The following is a 21,362-nucleotide window of genomic DNA, read 5'->3' as shown; positions in this document are numbered from 1 at the left end:
ATCTGCGAAAGTCCTTACTCTACTCTCCAGCAACGACTTACATAATACGTTACTTAGTTCTGCTTTTTACTCTATTTGGAGGATAGAAAAGCAGCAAGCACATAACAGCTGTTTCGGAGATATCCGGATAAAATTCTACTTCTTAAGTCTGAGACATCGCAGTACTACAGGCAGGTGAAAGTAAAAATAATGTTTTCATAAAAATGAACGAAAATTAAAACACGAAAATAAACATTCGTAAACTTAATTAAATCTAAAAAAAAAAATCATCAAAAAAAACGGAAACAAAATTTTAAAAACGTTTGGAGACGTTTTTGAGAAAAAATGTAAATACATGAAAAAGGAACTATCAGCTGGCTAGATTGGCCGCGCGATTACGGAGTAATGTTCTAAGAACACAAGTTTTTTTTTTATCATAATTATTCACACCAACCGAACGACCATTTTAATGCATTTTTCACGAATACTCAAATTGGAGGGAGAAAAGAATTGGGAGCTTCAGCTTCAGTGTTTAGAACCGGTGTTCGTTCGCTTGGTGTAACGCACCTTCATACTTGGAGATCATTTCTTTTATTGGAGGGTAAAGTCGGCTCCGTTTGATTGTTCCTGTAAAGTAACTGTTTTAATCGCCTTGATATTTTATGATTTTATATAATTAATTTAATGAACGCACCGATCACCTGTAAGGGTTGATGTTCATTACTTCGAAAACCTCACACATACCCCCAGATCATTTCGAAAACACTTTTCCGGACTCAGGGGATCTCAAGACGGATCTTTCAGGAGAAAAGTGTTTTTATAAAGTTAAAAATAAGTTAAGGCAATTTTCAAAAATTATTTCAGTAAATGAGGATATTTTAGACCAGTTTTAAAATAATACATCATCTAATGGGTGGAGAAATTTATAATAATTGGATTTATATCAAGAGCCGAATAGCTTCAGTACAATATAAATACATATATGTATGTATATAATGTATTTGTAACACAACTTAATGGTTATTCATGATTTTGGAGATTTAATATTTTATTTTTTTCATTTACAGTATTTTTACATTACTTATCATATTCTGCAAAAAGGGGATAGATTCCTTGCACAAGATGAGTGAGGCCACTGAGTAATGGAAATACTTCTCTAACTGATCATCCTCTCTGCCAAGGATTAGGAGAGGCCCTAGATATCTCACCAGCTAGACTATAATTTTCACTTCTTGGTTTAGGAAGTCACATTAGTCGAATAAGATAGAAATATTAAAAAAAATGATCAGTAGAATATTTTGAAGTTTAGGTATCATTTTGTACAGAACTGTTTAGAAACAAAAAAGTTAAAATATAGAGAGTACGTGAAATGGTAACTGGTTTATACAGAAAATAATAAAATAAAATGACGGACATTGAGGAGAACTGGGCGAGTGAGAGGGGTTACTACCTGTGCGGAACTAGTTACAGATTCAGATGGGTGTGACAGAGGCACACGGTGGTCAGCAAATGTGAACAGCCTACTGAATTATTAAACCAACACATTATAGCAGACGGTGATCACACAGTAGTATTAGGCGGAAGGAAGAAGGAGAACACAGAGGAGAGACTCCCCACTCCAGCGGCACCGTCTGTACTAGCGGACAGAGAGAGCCGTGAAGAGAGAGAGAGTACGCTGCAGTGGCAGGCAAGGTCGGCCGTCGACCCGGGAAGTGCAGCTCCAGCTCGCTAGAAAGTGCAATCCTCTTACACTTGCATCACATCGCTATACTTTCTATTGTACTGCGGCCTCCCCGCACAGTCCACGTACATAACACACCGACTTGGAAATATCTCTCCTTCTTAGTCGCTCACTAACAAACACTGCATCCTGGCATCCCCCTTCTAACACAATTATCGCCCTCCGTTTCACTACTTGGCCATTTTATTTCAAACCGTCGAAACAATGCTGGGCTGTTAAAGAAATACGTAAACAGCCTAGTGTCACAAAAGAAACGTAATTTAACATTGTCTAGAAGAGCGAAGGAAGAAGATAAACCCAGACCAGAAGTAATTATTTCAAATTTCTGCACTTTACGTAATCATGGAGAATATCTTGATATAAACGGAATTACTGAGATAAAATTATTAACCTGCAGAAATTATTTATTAAAAAAATCAATTACATCATCGAATACTTCCTGCAAACGTTTTTTCAAAGGAATTATTTTAAAATGTCTCTAATAATTATGATACTTTTAAAAAGTGAAACATTCTGTATTTTTCATTCATACTTATATTTAAACAGATATAAAAAGCGAGAAAATATTGCTCTTTGCATCAGAAAATGGGCTTTAAATGAATTTCTAAAGAGGAAGCTGTTGTCCACAGGAATGGAATGGAGCTTGGGCCGCGAAGCTGAGGTGCATTGTGGTAATGGGTTCGATTTTCGGTCTAGACCTTAGATTTTAATTTACTTTTAATATGAGAACTTTATAGTAAATTAAGTTTGCTAGTCGCCTCCGATCGCTATACCCAATTAGGCAGTAGGACGTTAAGCTCGCCTGAAAAAGTAGTCATTACTTTTAATATGGGAGGAGCTGCCCGTGGATCAAGAGCTGAGAGAAAAATAAGTCAAGAAAATAAGACAATAAGGAAAGATTACTTTTTCTACCAAAATGTTGAAAACAAACGGCTGGATGAGAAGTGATTAGCGTGCTGGATTCCCACGCGGTCATCCCGGGTACTGTCGCTCCACTGTCCATCAGTGTTCTCTTTAACGAGAAAACACTGTCCGGAAGCCGTTAGGGCACTGAAAAAAGGTCAGGATGCCAGTGATCTCAAACGCGCCTTAAATATAAAAAATGAAGTTGCGGAGGTAGCGACTTTTGCGAAGAATGGATGAGAAATGGATTCCATAACCAGTTTTTATTGACTAGAATATCTCCGAAGTCAGGGAAATGGAATGCTCAAGGAAGAGATCCTTGGTAGGATGAGAAAAAGGGCAATGAGATCAAATTTCGCTTGAGTAAATCTTGACTAGTCAAATAAATAAATGAATGACTTTTAAAGGATGTTAACGAGTTCGATAGAAGATTTTATTTTAGGTTCAATTATCTTCTAAACCTAACAGGGCAAAGTTTTCTTTCTCTTCTGCTTCTTCTTCATCTTAAGCTTCTTCCCAAAGTTGGAGACCAATTTTGAGTTCCCTAAAGGAAACAGGGTCTTTTGTTTCCTACAGTAAAGTTCTGGAAGAGCTGCAAAATAAGCCTTTTTCATAAAATATCATATCAGGACTTCACTTCCACCTGTGTATTATTCATCCATTAAGCACTACAAAATTCTTTGTGTTTAAGAATAACAACTAAACTTTTGGATTATTCAGCAGTTCTCGAAACAAGAGCAAAAATTGAATGCACAATTTGAGATGACGTTAAAATTTATTCATGTTCGTTTTGAATTAGTCAAACGCCTTCACAAGTATGATGTTTGTGATTTCTTTTTAGGTAAAATATATTTTGTAAGAACTATCAGCAATATGGTTCTCCTGACTTCATTTACATAAGTTCACGCTGCTAAATAATACCTAATCGTTCAAAGGTAGAACCAGTAATATTACTGATAGAATATCGTATCAGAATGATAAGAGTGTATTATTAATTTTAGGTTCATAAAATAGAAATTTTCCTTCAAAGAAAGCAAACGCCATCTTATTACTAATTATACAAAACTAAACTTCTCTACGAAGATATTGGATATAATAAAGAAGTGGACACAATCAATACAATTGCTGCTATCAATCGATTTTATGAATGAATGATTCATGAAAACCAAATCAGATAAACAATTCCAAATAACAAACAAACATTCGTCTAAACAAAATAAATCTTGTTTAAGGTGAACACGTAACTGAGCAAAATAAGCAATAATAAAATCTAATAAATTCCTAAAATTTCTGTACCCACTTACGTAACAAAATTATTATTATTGAGCCACAGTAGACGCGCGGTGGCGTAGGCTCGTTTTGACCAACCCTCGTAGAATCTAATCTTAATATAAAAAAAAAAAAAAAACAATAAAAATTAAGTGAAGACTGAAGATTGGGCAGTCCCATTGTGCAGTACTTTAATATTTTAACAATCTTGGAGGGAACAAATCACAGTCCGGCTGACTGCCAACTCACCACCGCGGGATCTAGTGTCCTTGGGTAGTTTTGGCGCCGATATATAAGCCGCCTTTCTCCATATAAACTTGCATTTTTATTACCAAATTAGATTAATTTATCATTTGCCGACCATCAGAATTTTTAGTTTATAATTTCTGAGAGTACAGCATTTCCGTAACTTTAACCTTGATTTTTTTTTTCTGTTAATAAGTAAATTTTATTACCATTCCAGCATCTTAGTAAAAAGCAAATAAATAATTTAGTGTATATTATTTACTGTTCAAAATAGAATGGATTTTTAAAACATTCTTTGGGATTTTTATCCGGAAACGAAAAACTGAAAGACACAATAATACTCAGATTTTTCTCACTAATCAACTTTACAAGCAGCCAATTAATTTTCTTTTTAATTAAGAATTAATATGGACAAAATTTTCCAACATTTATTTGTATGACTAACATATAAATTGAAACTTACTAACATAATAGTAGCAATAGCAAGATTGTTACCATTGCAGGTATGGTAAGCTCAAAACACATCAATATATGTTGACTTACCAATTTTAATTTCTTTTCTCTTGTAAAATTCAAGTTAATCCAACATTCTAAATTCCATAACTACCAAACCTTCAGCGGATATCTTCTGGATTATTAAAACGATTGCAGAAAAAACTTATAATTGTGAAAAATGTTTTATTTCTTGTGGGGTTGATAGTTGGGGATTTATCTATTAGTAAAGGGATTTAATCCGCAATATACGATCAATGTGATGCTATAATTTGAATGCTGAATTAGTTATTAGTATTAATTAGTTAACTAATACACGGCTACTTGGTTGCTCAACATGAAATTAAACTTTTTTATCAAGACTGACAGCTCTGAAGAGAGAGTTTAACTCCCTCTCTGAAATAAGAGATTCTGGTGCGTTCTTACAATTGGGGATTTGGCATAATTACGAGGTGAGAAAAGAAATGGGCTGGAGATTGTGCTTGAGACACGATGATGGAGAAGCAATATGAAGACTTAGTTACTTACCCTGGATATCTTGGACCCATCATGGTCAAAGAATGATAATTACACTCGTATTTCGGTTAAATGGTTGATCTGTAAATTTTTAACGAAGCCCCTATTTGTGGTCAGTACTCGAAATTCTCCACTAATGTTCACCCACTCTATAGCCTCAACAATTCACCTATTTGCCTACATTCACCGTGAGTGGTGTGTCTGTGTGTGAAGTACATCAATCAAATAGTGACTGAAACTTGTCTCAAGCACTAGTGACTGAAACTTGTCTCAAGCACTAGTGACTGAAACTTGTCTCAAACACTAGTGACTGAAACCTGTCTCAAGCACTAGTGACTAAAACTTGTCTCAAGCACTAGTGACTGAAACTTGTCTCACGCACATTTTATTTAATCAGTCATGCAACATCAACTGACAATTTGGTATGTAGAGAGGGAAGATTTTAATTATTTAATTTAACTTATTTTATTTAAACTTTGTGTAGTGATTTCACATAAATTTACAAGTTTTATTTGAATATTTTTTTTTGCCCCTGAAATTTTATTAAGATCACTTATGAGAGAGTTGACTCAATCGTTCGGAGTTTGAAATCTGTGAGATACCATTTTGAGAATAGTAGTTCGAGAACACTCCAGATACTTCTATATAGCTTGGAAATGTTCCCTCTCTACATACCAAACTGTCAGTTGATGTTGCATGACTGAAACTTGTCTCAAGCACTAGTGACTGAAACTTGTCTCAAGCACTAGTGACTGACAAATCCTATTAAGTAGTGACTTGTTATAACAATGAACCTGATATTTAGCGATTGCAAAAATAAAAATAAAAAAAAATTAATTAAAAATTAAAAATAATGAAAATCCACTTTACCTGCAGGAGGAGTTTTTCTTTTTTTCTTTCTAATCCACGTTTCCATAACGTCTTCCATTGCAAGATTCCACATCTTGTCAAAGGCAGCAACATAACCACTCAGGCTACCTCGAACACCTGTTGCATTCCGGGTCACTACCTATCAAGGAAACTTAACATAAATTATCGTTCTTTTACAGTATTTTATGCAATTAAGTTTAAGTTTTAGTTGAGTTAATACATTTTGACGGATGAACTGTTTTTTGTTTATTTCTTTCCCCTCCCCACGAACTATTTGAATTCGTTGATAGTCACAATAGTCACGAATCATCATACTTAACACAAAGGCTCCAACTCTCCTTATAAACAACTCTGACTTGAAGTCATGAATGTGACTGAATTGAAGAAGTGAGAAAGAAGAAGCAATAAAGTACTTAAAGGCTATCTAGTGCTGTAAAACAAAAACTTGGCCTCAATCATGCTGAACCACCAGGAATACTGGTCACCGCATTGCCAACTTGTAGAAGGAAATAAAGAATTTAAAATATTTATCCGAAACGCCACGATGGCCAAATAAATGGATGATTTTATTTTTAAACTTTGTGTAGTGATTTCACATAAATTTACAAGTTTTATTTGAATATTTTTTTTTGCCCCTGAAATTTTATTAAGATCACTTCTGAGAGAGTTGACTCAATCGTTCGGAGTTTGAAATCTGTGAGATACCATTTTGAGAATAGTAGTTCGAGAACACTCCAGATATTTCTATATAGCTTGGAAATCTTCCCTCTCTACATACCAAACTGTCAGTTGATGTTGCATGACGAAAATCATGGGCTTTCAATTTATGTAAGAGATTAGAATAAATTATAGCAACGCACCCAGATGCACAAAGTACATCCACTGCACACTTAATAAAATATATATTGGTAGAAAGTAAGGTTGTAGTCGCCAACTTTTAGTACGTAATAAAATACTAATAATAAATATTAAAATACATCCTTGAGACTCTTGGTTACACTACCCAGTGTAAACAGGAGAAATAGTTATGAAAACTATTCAAATGTTTGATTTAATAGTCTCAGTGAAACATATTTACAGGCAAACTGTATTGTAAGGCTTTTCTGCAGGGTGGTTATTTTCTTTGTCCTGTGATCTTTCAGCAAAGCAATGATAGTGTAGTAGAAGTTTATAGTTTCAAGACTGGACACAACTTCGAGTAAAAAGTATGTGCGGGAATGGTTGTGTCTTTACGAAATTAAAAGATTGCCCGCGAAAATATATATCATCTTTTTACATTCTCTTTAACCTAACGTCTTGAATTCAATGCAGAATCCCTGTTGGAGGTAGCACTATTAGGCTTTTATTGGCAACCATTAAGGATGTGTGCAACAGGACGGACATTATTCGATAGATTGTTTAAGGACTTCATTTTATCCTTATTTTAATCGAATCAATAATAGAGCAATTCTTTTTTTTTATTCCTTACCCGTTAAGCGGAGCCCCACGAATCCAGAAATTTCCATTTCTTTGAACAATGCCCGCTCCTGGTTTTCAAAGTCATTATTTTATATCACATCTGTATCAAGACATGCTATAAAGGTGGGGCGCCTTCAAAGAAACCATCAATGACATAAATGTGATACAAAATATCTCAAAGTAAAGTACTATGATTTATTTACTTAAGTAGAACAGAGCCAACCTTGATTACTAGGCAGGTATTTTTGGTTTATAGGATTGGAGAATGGTGACTTTGTATTTCTGTGCTTCAATAAGAACAAGGTCAATAGAAAAAAAAATCTTAGAAAGTCTATTGATGAGATGGCATTAACTAGAGTAGTTATTAGACTAGAATCCTATTAAAATTTAGGAACAATAGAATAATTTTGAAACTCGAGAACCATAAGCTCAATGAAGGAGGATTTGTGATTTTAAGAGCGCGGGATCCCTAGGAGTGAAGTCGTCTTAACGATCGAATCTAAGGACCTTGAGCTGAGAGAGTAGATTATGTTCAAATATAATAAGGACCGCTCAAACGTGGTAAAAGATTGTCTTGAGAATTTAGTATCGATAGAAGTTATCGATATAATATACATATGTTCAATCATTCAGGAAATAATTTGATCGATTTCTTTTTTTTTAAGAAAATGAGTAAAAATTAGATTCTAATCAATAAATAATGCGTAAACATGTAAAATCTTAATAAGAGCTCTTTAAATAGTTGGCTACATGCAACATGCTCCATATTCATGCGATTTGAGTGTATGTACAAGGTTTTGGCGAGATTGGTGTTGGGTACAGAATGATTTTAAAGAGTCATTATTTATTGAACATTTGAATTGTAAAGCTGCAAGCTATATTTTATACGAGAGTACAGTGTTGCAATACCCGGACGTCGGTCCCATTTCTAAGACTGTCAAGCACTACCACGGTCTGGACAAACTATTTTTTTAAATGCCGTTATTGTCATAAGGGCCGTTTATTTCGGTGTTTGCAATTATTCTGTTTCCCAGTTGGTCCTAAGCGCGATTTTGAGGCCTAGTTTGTTTTGGAAAGGTTACATAGTTTGTTTTTCTCGTTTTGGTTCTTGCTTATAGTAGTTCAGTACTACTATTTTAGATATAGATTTTAATATATTTGTTTTTTGTCTGATAACAATTAGTTTATGTTGGTAAGAACTATTGTGTATAATAGTGTTAGTGGACGTGTGCTATCTGAACATTCCGAATCCTGAGTTGTTATCTCTTCTTTGAAATTCGATATCCAGGAAGTTGTTTTGTCGTTGTCATATTCGTGACTGAAATTTACGCCTGTTTAGATCAATAAAATTTTTGCCCACATCAACATCTTGTTTTAGTATATTTTTTAGGAATTCGAGGCGTGATAAGGATGTTAGTTCTGAGTCTTTCAAAAAGTGGATAATAATGTATGTTGCGTACCTTTTTATTGTTTAGGTATTACCAAAATTCATTTAATTTTTTTATTATTTTGGCTTTGTCTAGCAGTTGCGCGAGTCTATACTTGCAGGTACTGCAAGTGTAAGGTAATAACTGGACGAATAGGGGACTTGGGATTAGTGAACTGCGGGAAGTGCTCTCAAGTTGTGTGCTCTGGGATTCATGGATCAAGGTGGCTTGTCTCGATTTGCTGTTGGAATCGTGTCATAGATAATATCAGCCACTAAGTCCCGTGCGTTTTCTTATCAAGTGGTAGCAATGTTATGCTACAGTGTATTGATATTTTTGAAGTTGTATTCAAGTTCTTTGTCTAAAAGGTTTGCTTTGAGTATTGTGGAGTTTGTGAAAGTATGGTTTATTGTTCCATGGTTAAATCTCTTTTTAGATTGTAGGGTTGTATGATAGGATGGTTTAATTTGGTGTTCAGTTGTTTTACAAATGAACTAGGTAATTCAGTGCTCAAATTTGTGCGTCCCCTCGTATAAAATGCAACTCCAACTTTAAAATTCTAAAAATATAACTTCTAAGCACCATTAAATACGAGGGTCGTTTGAAAAGTCCGTGCAAAAATAAAAACTACTTAATTTTTGGGGGTAAACCTTTTTTATTTTACAACATAGTCTCCTTTTAGGCTTATACACTTCGTCCAACGCTGCTCTAGTTTGTTGATCCCTTCCGAATAATAGGATTTGTCCAAGTCTGAAAAATAGCCATTCGTTTCTGCAATCACCTCCTCGTTTGAATAAAATCTTTTTCCCGCCAGCCATTTCTTCATATTGGGGAACAAATAGTAGTCCGAGGGAGCCAAGTCTGGAGAATAGGGGGGATGTGAAACGAGTTGGAACCCTATTTCCATTAATTTTGCGACCACAACTGCTGAGGTGTGAGCTGGTGCATTGTCGTGATGGAAAAGGACTTTTTTGTGGGCCAATCGTGGGCGTTTTTCTTGCAGCTCGGTTTTCAAACGGTCCAATAACGATGAATAATATGCACCTGTAATTGTTTTACCCTTTTCCAGATAGTTGATGAGGATTATTCCTTGCGAATCCCAAAAGACAGTCGCCATAATCTTTCCGGCCGAAGGAACGTCTTCGCCTTTTTTGGCGCAGATTCCCCCTTGGTAACCCATTGTTTAGATTGTTCTTTGGTCTCAGGAGTGTAGTGATGTATCCATGTTTCATCCACAGTGACGAAACGACGCTTAAAGTCCTGCGGATTCTTCTGGAACAGCTGCAAACCGTCCTTGCAACACTTCACGCGATTTCGTTTTTGGTCAAGCGTGAGCAATCGCGGCACCCATCTTGCGGATAGCTTTGTCATGTCCAAATGTTGATGCAAAATATTATGTACCCGTTCATTCGAGATGCCCACAGCACTAGCAATCTCACGCACCTTCACTCTTCTGTCATCCATCACCATATCATGGATTTTATCAATGATTTCTGGAGTAGTAACCTCAACAGGGCGCCCAGAACGTTCAGCGTCACTTGCGCCCATATGGCCACTCCGAAAATTTTGAAACCACTCATAAACTGTTCTAATCGAAGGTGCAGAGTCACCATAATGTTTATCAAGCTCCTCTTTAGTCTCTTGAGGCGTTTTGCCTTTCATAAAGTAGTGTTTAATCAACACACGAAATTCTTTTTCGTCCATTTTTTGAAAATCACTCGACTTCCTCGATTCAAACGAATGCCAAACACAAAGAAATAGACCGATCTGGCTGAAACTTGGTGTGTGTTCTTCCAAGAGATGCTACTAACTAAACATAATCTCGATACGCGCCAGTAGTGCTATCTCTCTGACTTTGCACGGACTTTTCAAACGACCCTCGTATATCCTAGTTTTCATTAATTTTATTTCACGATTTTTACAAAAATGTTTTACTGTTTATTAACAATTTAAATAATACACATACCCATCAAATGTAAATCAATCAGCAAGAGTAGTGAGTGTTAGAATCTTTTTTGAAATCCGCTAAATCCGCTAAATCAAACTGATTCTGATGGATGAAATGCCGAAATCTATTGGAAATAAGTCAAAACCTACATGCTCGCAACCATTAAGAATAAGTGATATTCCCTTTGACTTCTTCAAGGGAGAGGCATCAAAATATCATCTACAAAAAAAGAGACCATGGACGGAAAAATGTTGGGGACCATTAAACCAGGTTATTGACCAGAAAGTTTGAGGTAAACTCTTATCAGTCTGGTTTCAAACCAAATTTTCTTTGGAAGCCAACACTTATTGAGATATTATTGGTATTGATGGTTTCTTTAGAATCAATTCTGAGTATATTTAAGGTTTTTAATGTAAACATTCGAATCTTATTTTACTTATTTTAGTTTTGTTTACTTTTTTCTCAGAGCTTCTAAATTAATTTTATCTTCCCAAATCTTTTAAACTCTGGAAAATATCTTTGTTGAAGGACGGTAAAAATGAAGGTTTAAAAACTATTTTTATCGCATGAAAATTAGTTCTATCAACAATAAAACATGTTTTTATAATAACTATAGAAAAATTCAATTTAACCTGATTTTATTACAACAATAGCAACATTTAAGATAAAGCGTCTGCTAATCATAACAGCCAACATTCAACTTAATAATGCAAACTGTAAATTTAAATTTAAATAAAAATATTATTTGATCAGCTGTCCGTGAGATTGTGGCTATATTTTACAATAATAGCGGGCTCCTTATCTTTGTCGAGGTCATTAACATTTAGTTGAAGAAACTTTAAAACTCATTTGTTGAATGTTTTGTTTATATAATGTAAATGAGGAAGGGAAGTGGCCATTGGACTGTAAATAATATCTTATTGTCACAGTGGCGCACTTACCTACACAAGCAGAGTAAATTCTTCAACAGTTTGCATGCTAAATATTATATGCGTAATTTTAAATTGTTTTGTTTGATTTTAGAGTTTTAAATACCTTAACTAGGAGTCTGTTTTGACGGCATTCCCTCAGAACTGCTAGAGGCCCTTCCATAGTTTTCATCCTGGTAACAACATTGTCCCAGCCATCTGAAAGCAAAATATTAAATTAATTTAATTCGATCAGTACATTCAACATTAGCAGAAATTAAGATGATAAAAGTTTCATTTTTTCAAGTTTCCAATCTTTACTTTAATTCAATTTTTCCAACTTTCTTCCTTGAGTTCAAGACGTCCAATCTCAATCAAGAAATAGGAGCCAATGAAACGGCTTTTTGTGCTATGGACAATTATAATTGCTTTTCAGGATTCCTTGCCCCCTACAACCTCATTCTATGAACGTAGGATCCTGGTATATCCTGAATAGCTTTTAAACTGTAAATTTCCTCCCGTGACGCTTTCATTGCATTTCAAAATATGACTGAACCACTTTTTATGTTTGAAATATTTCTTTTCTAAATTTTTCTCATTACTGAAGGATATTTCCACTCTCATTACCAATTTACGAGGGTCGTTTGAAAAGTCCGTGCAAAGTCAGAGAGATAGCACCACTGGCGCGTATCGAGGTTATGTTTAGTTAGTAGCATCTCTTGGAAGAACTCACACCAAGTTTCAGCCAGATCAGTCTATTTCTTTGTGTTTGGCATTCGTTTGAATCGAGGAAGTCGAGTGATTTTCAAAAAATGGACGAAAAAGAATTTCGTGTGTTGATTAAACACTACTTTATGAAAGGCAAAACGCCTCAGGAGACTAAAGAGAAGCTTGATAAACATTATGGTGACTCTGCACCTTCGATTAGAACAGTTTATAAGTGGTTTCACAATTCTCGGAGTGGCCATATGGGCACAAGTGACGCTGAACGTTCTGGACGCCCTGTTGAGGTTACTACTCCAGAAATCATTGATAAAATCCATGATATGGTGATGGATGACAGAAGAGTGAAGGTGCGTGAGATTGCTAGTGCTGTGGGCATCTCGAATGAACGGGTACATAATATTCATCGTTATTGGACCGTTTGAAAACCGAGCTGCAAGAAAAACGCCCACAAAAAAGTCCGTTTCCATCACGATAACGCACCAGCTCACACCTCGGCAGTTGTGGTCGCAAAATTAATGGAAATAGGGTTCCAACTCGTTTCACATCCCCCCTATTCTCCAGACTTGGCTCCCTCGGACTACTATTTGTTCCCCAATGTGAAGAAATGGCTGGCGGGAAAAAGATTTTATTCAAAAGAGGAGGTGATTGCAGAAACGAATGGCTATTTTTCAGACTTGGACAAATCCTATTATTCGGAAGGGATCAACAAACTAGAGCAGCGTTGGACGAAGTGTATAAGCCTAAAAGGAGACTATGTTGAAAAATAAAAAAGGTTTACCCCAAAAAATTGAGTAGTTTTTATTTTTGCACGCACTTTTCAAACGACCCTCGTATTTGCACCATTTAAATTATTTTAACCAATCAGGTGCTTACTACAGTGATAATTTCATACAAAAAACTCAATCGCCAATCTGTTTGCACCATTTTAGAGAGTTCAACCAATCAGGTGCGTATTACATCGATACCACAGCACTTTGCTATATTCTCGCGCTATACATCTTCGTCCACTATTTTCACTAACTGCTTCAATTAATAAAAGATGAAAACTGAACTTTTAATTGTAAAAATTTTAACTTCTCGAAATAAATAAAATGCTAATGCATAAAACAAATATTTTTAGCAAAAGTATTGATTTGTAAAATGTTATTTTTTTAAAAAGTAATTATCGTACTCCAATCATTTGAGTGTTCGTCAAATTCTATAATTAAAATACTTTCGTGCAATAATTTGTCTTCGGCAATTTTGGGCAGATTGTTCACTTATGCCTTGTTTTCAATAGGCAATCACGATATTATTATTGATAATTGTATTTTGAAATTGATCAAGTAATCTTTGAGGGAGTTAAACATTTGTAATAGGCCAATATTTGTTTGGTGAAAAAGAATTCCTCTCATAACACATCAATTATGTAGCAAACTTTTTATGACTCCCATATTTTGATTGAAGACTAAAAACCATAGAAATTAATCCCTGCGAGCTAATCTTGCCACTTTTCGGTCCGGAAAACGAACAATGTGGCTCTCTCTTCATGTAGTTGATACGATTTGAAATAATGATTATTTACTTATTTATTTTTTACAAAAAAAGATAAAAAGATTTTTAATAAATTCCAGCATATTTATTGATGAACTTTATTTTTCTCCTTCAATATTTTGGACTCAAATTGTTGATACAATTTTAGAAACACGTTTGTTTAAATAATGGCCAAATATTTCGTGTAGATAACTACTAAGAAAGACCGAAACTTTGGCTAAATATTTTTGAAATATGTAGCCAACAAAGAAGAGTTCAAAAGATAGAATTCTGATAATTTCGAGGACAATTAACCTTATTCAGTGGTGTAGCTTCTCTCTAACCTCCAACCAGGATTACTATTTCTATCTTTTTATTTATATTTCAGAACATAAATGCCCAAAAAAGTATACGAAGCCTACGCCTTAAACAGCTGACGCTTTTCGCAGTCTCCTGTACTTGCGTTGTTGCCCATACCAGTTGTTCCAAGACTTAGTCTTGCAGCTACCTTCAGGAGTTACCGGAGAAATGAAGCATGTTTTAAACAATTAAAAACTGGGGATCAAAAATTATTTAATATAAGATCTTGGGTTTCATTGAAAACGAAAAAGTAACCGGATATTTTAATAGAATCTCCGACTTACATCGATAAGGAAAAATTGGTACTAAAAAATCTACTCGTAATCTCTTCTTTGAGGATGTGTGATTGAAATTTACATTTCCCAAAACAGTTGTCCTTTATATAAACTATTTCCTGTATTTCTATCGAGAAATTGAAAAAATTTAATTAGATTTTTATGGTAAATCAAAATTATTAAAGGGAATCTTTTTTGCAGCGAGGTTACTCCCTATATCTCCTCATGATCTGTTTGGAGAAATACAAAATGTCCTATGTTCGGGAGGTGTTAGAAGTTTTATTGATATAAAATTAAAGATTTACCCAGATAAAATAAGCTAAAGTGGTCCTAATCTCTGATCGAACAGATCTGTGAAATTGTGTGATCGATTAGGGTATAACTCTGCTAGTTGGGAACGTCGAAAAAATACCTCTCTTCACCCTATGATGAAACTAATTTTTCCTATTATATTTTCAAAATATGTAACTCGGTAGTGGTGAAATTAATGGAATTTAGCGCTAATTTTTTTGGAGTTATACGTTAAAAAAAATGGAGAAATAATTTTGTAAAATGTAAAGATGGTGGTGACACATGTAGTCTGCGGCGACCATATCATAAAAGAGTGGAGATGACATTAGCAGAGTCGGTCATTCACCCTGTGGAGTGCGGCGCTCTACACTCTGCGACAAAACGCTGGCAATCAACATGGTCCAAGATTATAATTAAAATAACGAAAACATTCTTATCACCATTATCAGTGTTTACAGTGTAACTCCTTCTAGCTTCTTTACTCACCTTTAAATTTATTTTTGATGGGAAAGTTTTATCTGCCAATGGCCAGAGAAAGTCTGTGGGCAAATTTAAATTATTTATTTATTTGTATATCTACGCTTCGAGCATCTTCAGGGGTACGGAGATGTGCAATTTGCATAAACTGTAGAGAGCTACCCATGTTTTGTTTAATTATATTATCAAATGCTATTTAATCAACTACCAACTAATATAATTTACGTAATGGATTGAATTTATGTATTTCTATAACATTTTGCTAGAAATTTAGGTAATTATAAATTTTTCTCAATATTTGAAGTCATTGGCACGTGGAGCTTTTCCGGCGCACTACTGGACACCGGATATAATGAAATAACTTACTTAACTTATTTAATAACCAATTATAAAAATAAAATCTCCAAAAACATTCTCAGAAAGAATATTAAAATGATGAACTTCACCTACACATTGCTCGTTGCAATCACTAGTTAATAAAAAAAAACCCAATTTTGGGAAAAACTGGAAAATAGTCCTTTACCGCCTTCGGAGGCAAAATCTTTCTTGCTAGTGGAGAGCAATTCTAAAGGATACCAACGCCCAAAATACAGAGGATTATCTTTATTCGAAACCTCTTCCGCTTTCAGCAGCAATTGCTTGCGAGAATTAAGTTTCCCATTTCTTTATCCTTTTGCCCAAGCTCCTGTAGGATCAGAATCGACTCCACAATATTTTTCGCTAATCGTGGAAGACGACTAAAAGGATAACTGACCGTTGATCCTTGGTTACTTTTCTTTCTGTCCCTAACCTTGTTTTATGAATATTAATTTTTTTTTTGTTTTTACTTTCTTAATTTTTTTAAATTCATTTATTAAATTTTCCAACGTTTCGATTCTACTAGACCATCTTCAGGATTACAGATATTTTTTATAAAATATTTTCATTTTTTGGAAAACTCCATCAATTTTTGTAAATATTTTATTTTTTCCCTTAATATGGAGTTTTTTCTTTGTAACTAAAAAACTGTTTTATGCATTGGGTCTTGTCAAGATTTTCCGAGACGCAAATATATCTTTCGAAACCATTTTTATTTTTAAATTCTCCATGTATTTACTATAGTCCGTTTTGGACTAAAGTTGTAATTCACAAAGACTTTTTCTAGTGCTACAAAAAAAAAAAGAATTAGATATTCTAAATGACAATAATTAAAGATTTGAAACGGATTTTAACAGTTCGAAACATTGTAAATATGGTTCTGTCTACAGTACTGTTGGATAATATCTTTAATTTTTATCTGACGCAGCACATCTTGTAACTCCATCATCTAACTCAGTCAGGAAGGGTAGTACGAGACCGTAACTTGAGTGAAGTTGAATTCTACTCCAAATTGATTTATCTACCTCTGGAGATAGATGGATCCGAATCCGGTGAGGAATACCAACAACATGCGAGCTTCGACGAATAAAATCAAAGAATTTCGGAACATTTTTAGCATAGATTAGACCATAAAGAGCTAAAGAATAGACAAAGAAATTAGCATAATATTTTAATTAAAAGTAACAAATAAAAAGAACCTCTAGACTGCCCACACAGTGACAGCCAGATATACATACGCGCACACATCGCATATACATACAATATGTATCGTTCAGATGGACTAATTTAAGACTACAAGAGCTACCCCAGCCAAACAATGACCTCCATTCTAAATACACATTCATAAAGGTATACAAATAGCTACACTTATTATTAGCATTCATCTCTCTCTCTTTACGTTTAACACAATTCCTTTCTTTTTAATAAATAAATCTACCATATTATTTATTCCCTGTGTAATTTATACGCTCCTGTAATATATTTGGGTGATTCCTATTTTGCTTTTTAATGTTAATAAATAATTTTTAAATACATTTCTGATGTATATAATTCTGCAACGGCCAGGTGTATTATAGATGCAAGTAATTACCTATTTAATTCCTAGAAATACCTAGGAATATTTAGAAATACGCTTTATTGGGTCTATAACCTAAAACTTTCGCCTAGCCCGAATTAAAATTCCAGCTTTTAGTTGCCCACATGCATTATATTCTGATATTGTTCGTTTCAAGAAGTTAAACTTTTTATTTAAGTTGCAATCAAACAGGTTTGGGCAATTTACTGTAAAATTCAACTAAGAATTAGTCGCTTCATTTTTATTTTTTAAGGCGCATCAACATCTTGTCATTTAAGCCCGGATTTTTGTTTTCAGTGCACTGCTTAACAGTGTTCCCCGTTACAATATCACGGTCTACCACTGGGCAGTCAGCATTAAGAGCCTCCTGGAAAGAGAAAGTCTAAGGGCAGGGCTAAACTCGAACCAAGGATCTCCGTTCTGTGTGGGTGTCAAATGCTCTGATCTCAGAGCTGATCTCTTCCTAGGGCTTAAATTGCAAGGGTCTCCTTTCAAAAAAAAAACACCAAGGAGAATCAATACAAATTTATTTGTCGAAAGCAATAATACTGTTTGCACATTATTTGAATTCCCTGGGTTCAAAATTGGGCTTCTTGTGCCTTTCATCTAGTCACACCATCGGCTCCTCCATGCCCTTCATTGCTTGCTAGGAAAGCCCCTCGTTCTTCTTCCTTCCTCGATAATGTTTCCGGGTTTCTCCACATTTTTTCTTCAATCAAATGACCTTAAAAGCTTAATTTTTTTTTTAAAGAAATTTAAAAATATCAAAGTTAATCGCTCCTGATTAACTTGGTAGAAAATGAAAGTTAAAGTAATGCCTCTATTTCAGGTGGGCTTTACGTCCAACCACCAAATTAGGTGTTGTGGACAGAGGCGTTCAAGCAAGCGTACTTTATTGAAAATTCCTTTTATTAATCATTAAATAAAATTCAAAGCCTAGACCGGGAATCGAACCCACTATCCAACAATACATCTTAGCTAAGCGAGCCTTGCCTCTAACCGCTCGGCCACCGTGGCGCCTTGGTAGAAAAAGACTCTTATATAGTGGGAACAAATATTTAAAAAACGTAAAAGTGCCAAACTTGACAATTGTTAACGTATCCCTTTCGGATCCGGTAAAAAGGTATGTACCAAAAGAAGTCACATGAGAAAAGCATTTTAATCTTGGATTGATAGTGCTTTTGCGATATTAGTTTCAAATATTTAATACTCCCATTTAATGACTACACACAGCCTATCGAGCTTTTTCTTGGACAGTTCCTATTTCTTTGAGAGCAGAGATCTCAGGATGTATTTTCTACATGAAATTCATTCAGTTCAGGGGGAATATGATGTTAGTTAATCTAATGGTAGTTCCAAGTCAGGTTCTTTCCAGAATTATATGAATTAAATTTCAAGTGAATAAAAAATTGTGCACAATCATGAAGATTCTAGTCTACTTATAATTTGACACCTGTTTAATAAAGACTTTACACACAGGCATGCCTCGGGAGTAAACTAATGAAGAATCGAGTAAGAAAAGCCAAGAGAAATGGTGTCATAGTCATCTGACTGAGAAATAGGTTCCCAAAGTAATGGCAATAGAACAGAAGTGAACCCCTATAAATTAATTTTAAAAACAACTAATATGAAAAACTACTGCATCCATTTGTTTATGTTTTTGCAACATATTACAGGAAATTGCACAATTTATTAGCCGAACAGAAATTGTATATTTTCAAAACAATTCTTCTTTGATAACGTTTGATACAAATTAACCTTCATAGATAACGAACAAATTAAGAATGAATTTAGTTTAATCGAAATGACGATAATATGGTGAATTAAATCCCACCATGATAATGCAAATAGGTAATGTCGAAAGTTATAATTTAAATGTTTTGTTCACGTTTTGGCATTAGCACAGTTGGCATGATTAAACCAAAATCTGTAAAACGAAATAAGCCAAGTGAACATATGATCACTTTCATCACTTAATATCTTCTTTATTAAAAATGATCTTAATTAATTGTTATAAAACTGCCTCAATTAAATTATCTTTTAATTATCTTTATTAATATCTCTCACTCTGCTTAGTAAGATATTAAAAGTGGATTTTCATTTCAAGTTTTCACTAGCAAATATCCATTTTGAGTTTCTGTGAACCTGAAAAAGCGATGTTCACCAATTGGTCAAATTAGTAGTGTCTGAGTAGCATAACTCTAAAAAGTAAAATCATTCAAATTTTATATTTCGAATCGGCGTCCCCATGGGACTTTGTAATAAGCTTGTAAACAAAATCAGCCATTGAGAAATGGTATTTTGCTGAATGTACATATTTTTTTGGGACATTTCCTCCATAACAAGCCTAATGATTCCCATTTCTTGGGCCTTTCCTCCATAACGAGCCTAATGATTCCCATTTATTGGGCCTTTCCTCCGTAACGAGCCTAATGATTCCCATTTCTTGGGCCTTTCCTCCATAACGAGCCTAATGATTCCCATTTCTTGGGCCTTTCCTCCAGAACGAGCCTAATGATTCCCATTTATTGGGCCTTTCCTCCATATCGAGCCTAATGATTCCCATTTATTGCCGTATGCCATCGCACAAATCTAGATCTTTCCCACTCAAATTCAAAAGTATAGAGCGATCTCGTTACATGTGCAATGTAAATATGGATACGGCTGACAGATTACCGAGCCATATACTATTATTTTATTGCAAAGTCTGTATATTAATAAAGTGAATTATTATTGTTATAAATATAAATTGAGTACTTATGTGAGTAGTGCCTTGCTAGACGTCTAATTCCCCTCTCCGGAAAGACAACCTGAGTACTTTCTAAACTTCCTTTGTCAGAGTCATTCTTCTAATTATTATTAAATAAAATTATATCTATTAATGAATGTAATTTTATGACATTTTATTATAAAAGTATTTTTAATCCAATAGCGCTACAACCTAACGAATGCTAGTTTACAAGATTAGAGCGAGATACAGTTGCAAATATTCTCTAATAGAAAGGCGATCGTATCTAACAGTATAGTTGCGAATTTAATTGCTTTCAAAAGAGATAAGGCGCTCTAAATGTGTACTGAAGTTAAGTTTTATTATTCCTCTTTCTGCCGCGGCTGTAAAGTTTATTAAATATATGGCTAAATGATAAATCCATCGATAATTTCAACATTCTATTGCGTTTTATTGGAAATTATTATGTTGCGTTCGATATATCGTAATTGTATTGTGTTTTAACTATAACAGTTCTCTAAGTTCTTGCATAAGTTTAGGATGGAAGATTTGCGAGGAATCGGTCAAATAAAACAACTCGTCTTTTTGCCAACGTTTCGACAAATATATTGTCCTCTTCAGGGCCTGGATATTACAAATACAAAATACCCGGCCCTGAAGAGGACAATATATTTGTCGAAACGTTGGCAAAGAGACGAGTTGTTTTATTTGACCGATTCCTCGCAAATCTTCCATCCTAAGTTTAACAATTTGCGGTCACGAAAACTATATATTCATTCTTGCATAAGATTAAATTGTAACGAGAATATTGCAATTAAACGAACATTCTTATATCTATAAAGCAAATATTCCACCAATAAAGTGGCTGCAATTTAATGAGGACGAAAACGGTTCTTCCTGAATGCAAACTTGGCCAGACTACGTACCTAAGACGGATCATCCCTTATAAAAATGTCCTACCAGAAAGTTTTATATCTATCTATACATGTACATTAGAATATAAATTGAAATCCGTTTAAAATTTGGTTAGGTCATCTTTGGTCTTATCCGTAACAGCACGCATGTTTATTGCATCCTTGGCTGGTTTCGAACATTCATTCATCCCCAGAGGTACATTATTCATTTTGGAGTAGGTATTTCGAATTCACTTATGTTTCCGTCTCGCGCTACACTTACTGACTGTCAGTCATTGTTACTTGTCATCAATATTGTACATGCACACTGCAATGAATCCCTTCCAAAATCGCTAAGAACTACAAAAACCTGTCCGTTCAACCAATTTTCTGCTAAATTTAGAATTTTG

The 21,362-nt window shown here is 34.5% G+C and overlaps 2 protein-coding genes across 5 annotated transcripts in view; one reads left to right on the top strand and one right to left on the bottom strand.

The window, feature by feature from the left end:
* The window catches only part of Eip74EF (Ecdysone-induced protein E74), a 539,076-nt gene that overhangs the window by 51,596 nt on the left and 466,118 nt on the right, over nt 1–21,362 (top strand). The window lies entirely within an intron of this gene.
* Lsm11 (U6 snRNA-associated Sm-like protein LSm11) overlaps nt 1–21,362 on the bottom strand; it is a 97,944-nt gene that overhangs the window by 18,933 nt on the left and 57,649 nt on the right. The window contains exons 3-4 of the mRNA XM_074138109.1: nt 11,885–11,976; nt 6,017–6,155 (exon numbers count right to left, since the gene is read on the bottom strand). Of these exons, the coding sequence (XP_073994210.1) occupies nt 6,017–6,155; nt 11,885–11,976 (231 nt within the window). The remainder of the gene's footprint in view (nt 1–6,016; nt 6,156–11,884; nt 11,977–21,362) is intronic.

Source organism: Rhodnius prolixus, unplaced genomic scaffold, assembly GCF_049639745.1.
Source record: "Rhodnius prolixus isolate KJV_2025 unplaced genomic scaffold, Rpr scaffold_1, whole genome shotgun sequence".
Taxonomy (NCBI): Eukaryota; Metazoa; Arthropoda; class Insecta; order Hemiptera; family Reduviidae; genus Rhodnius; species Rhodnius prolixus.
The sequence above is the reverse complement of the archived record's forward strand: the minus strand, read 5'-3'. Positions and strand labels throughout refer to the sequence as shown.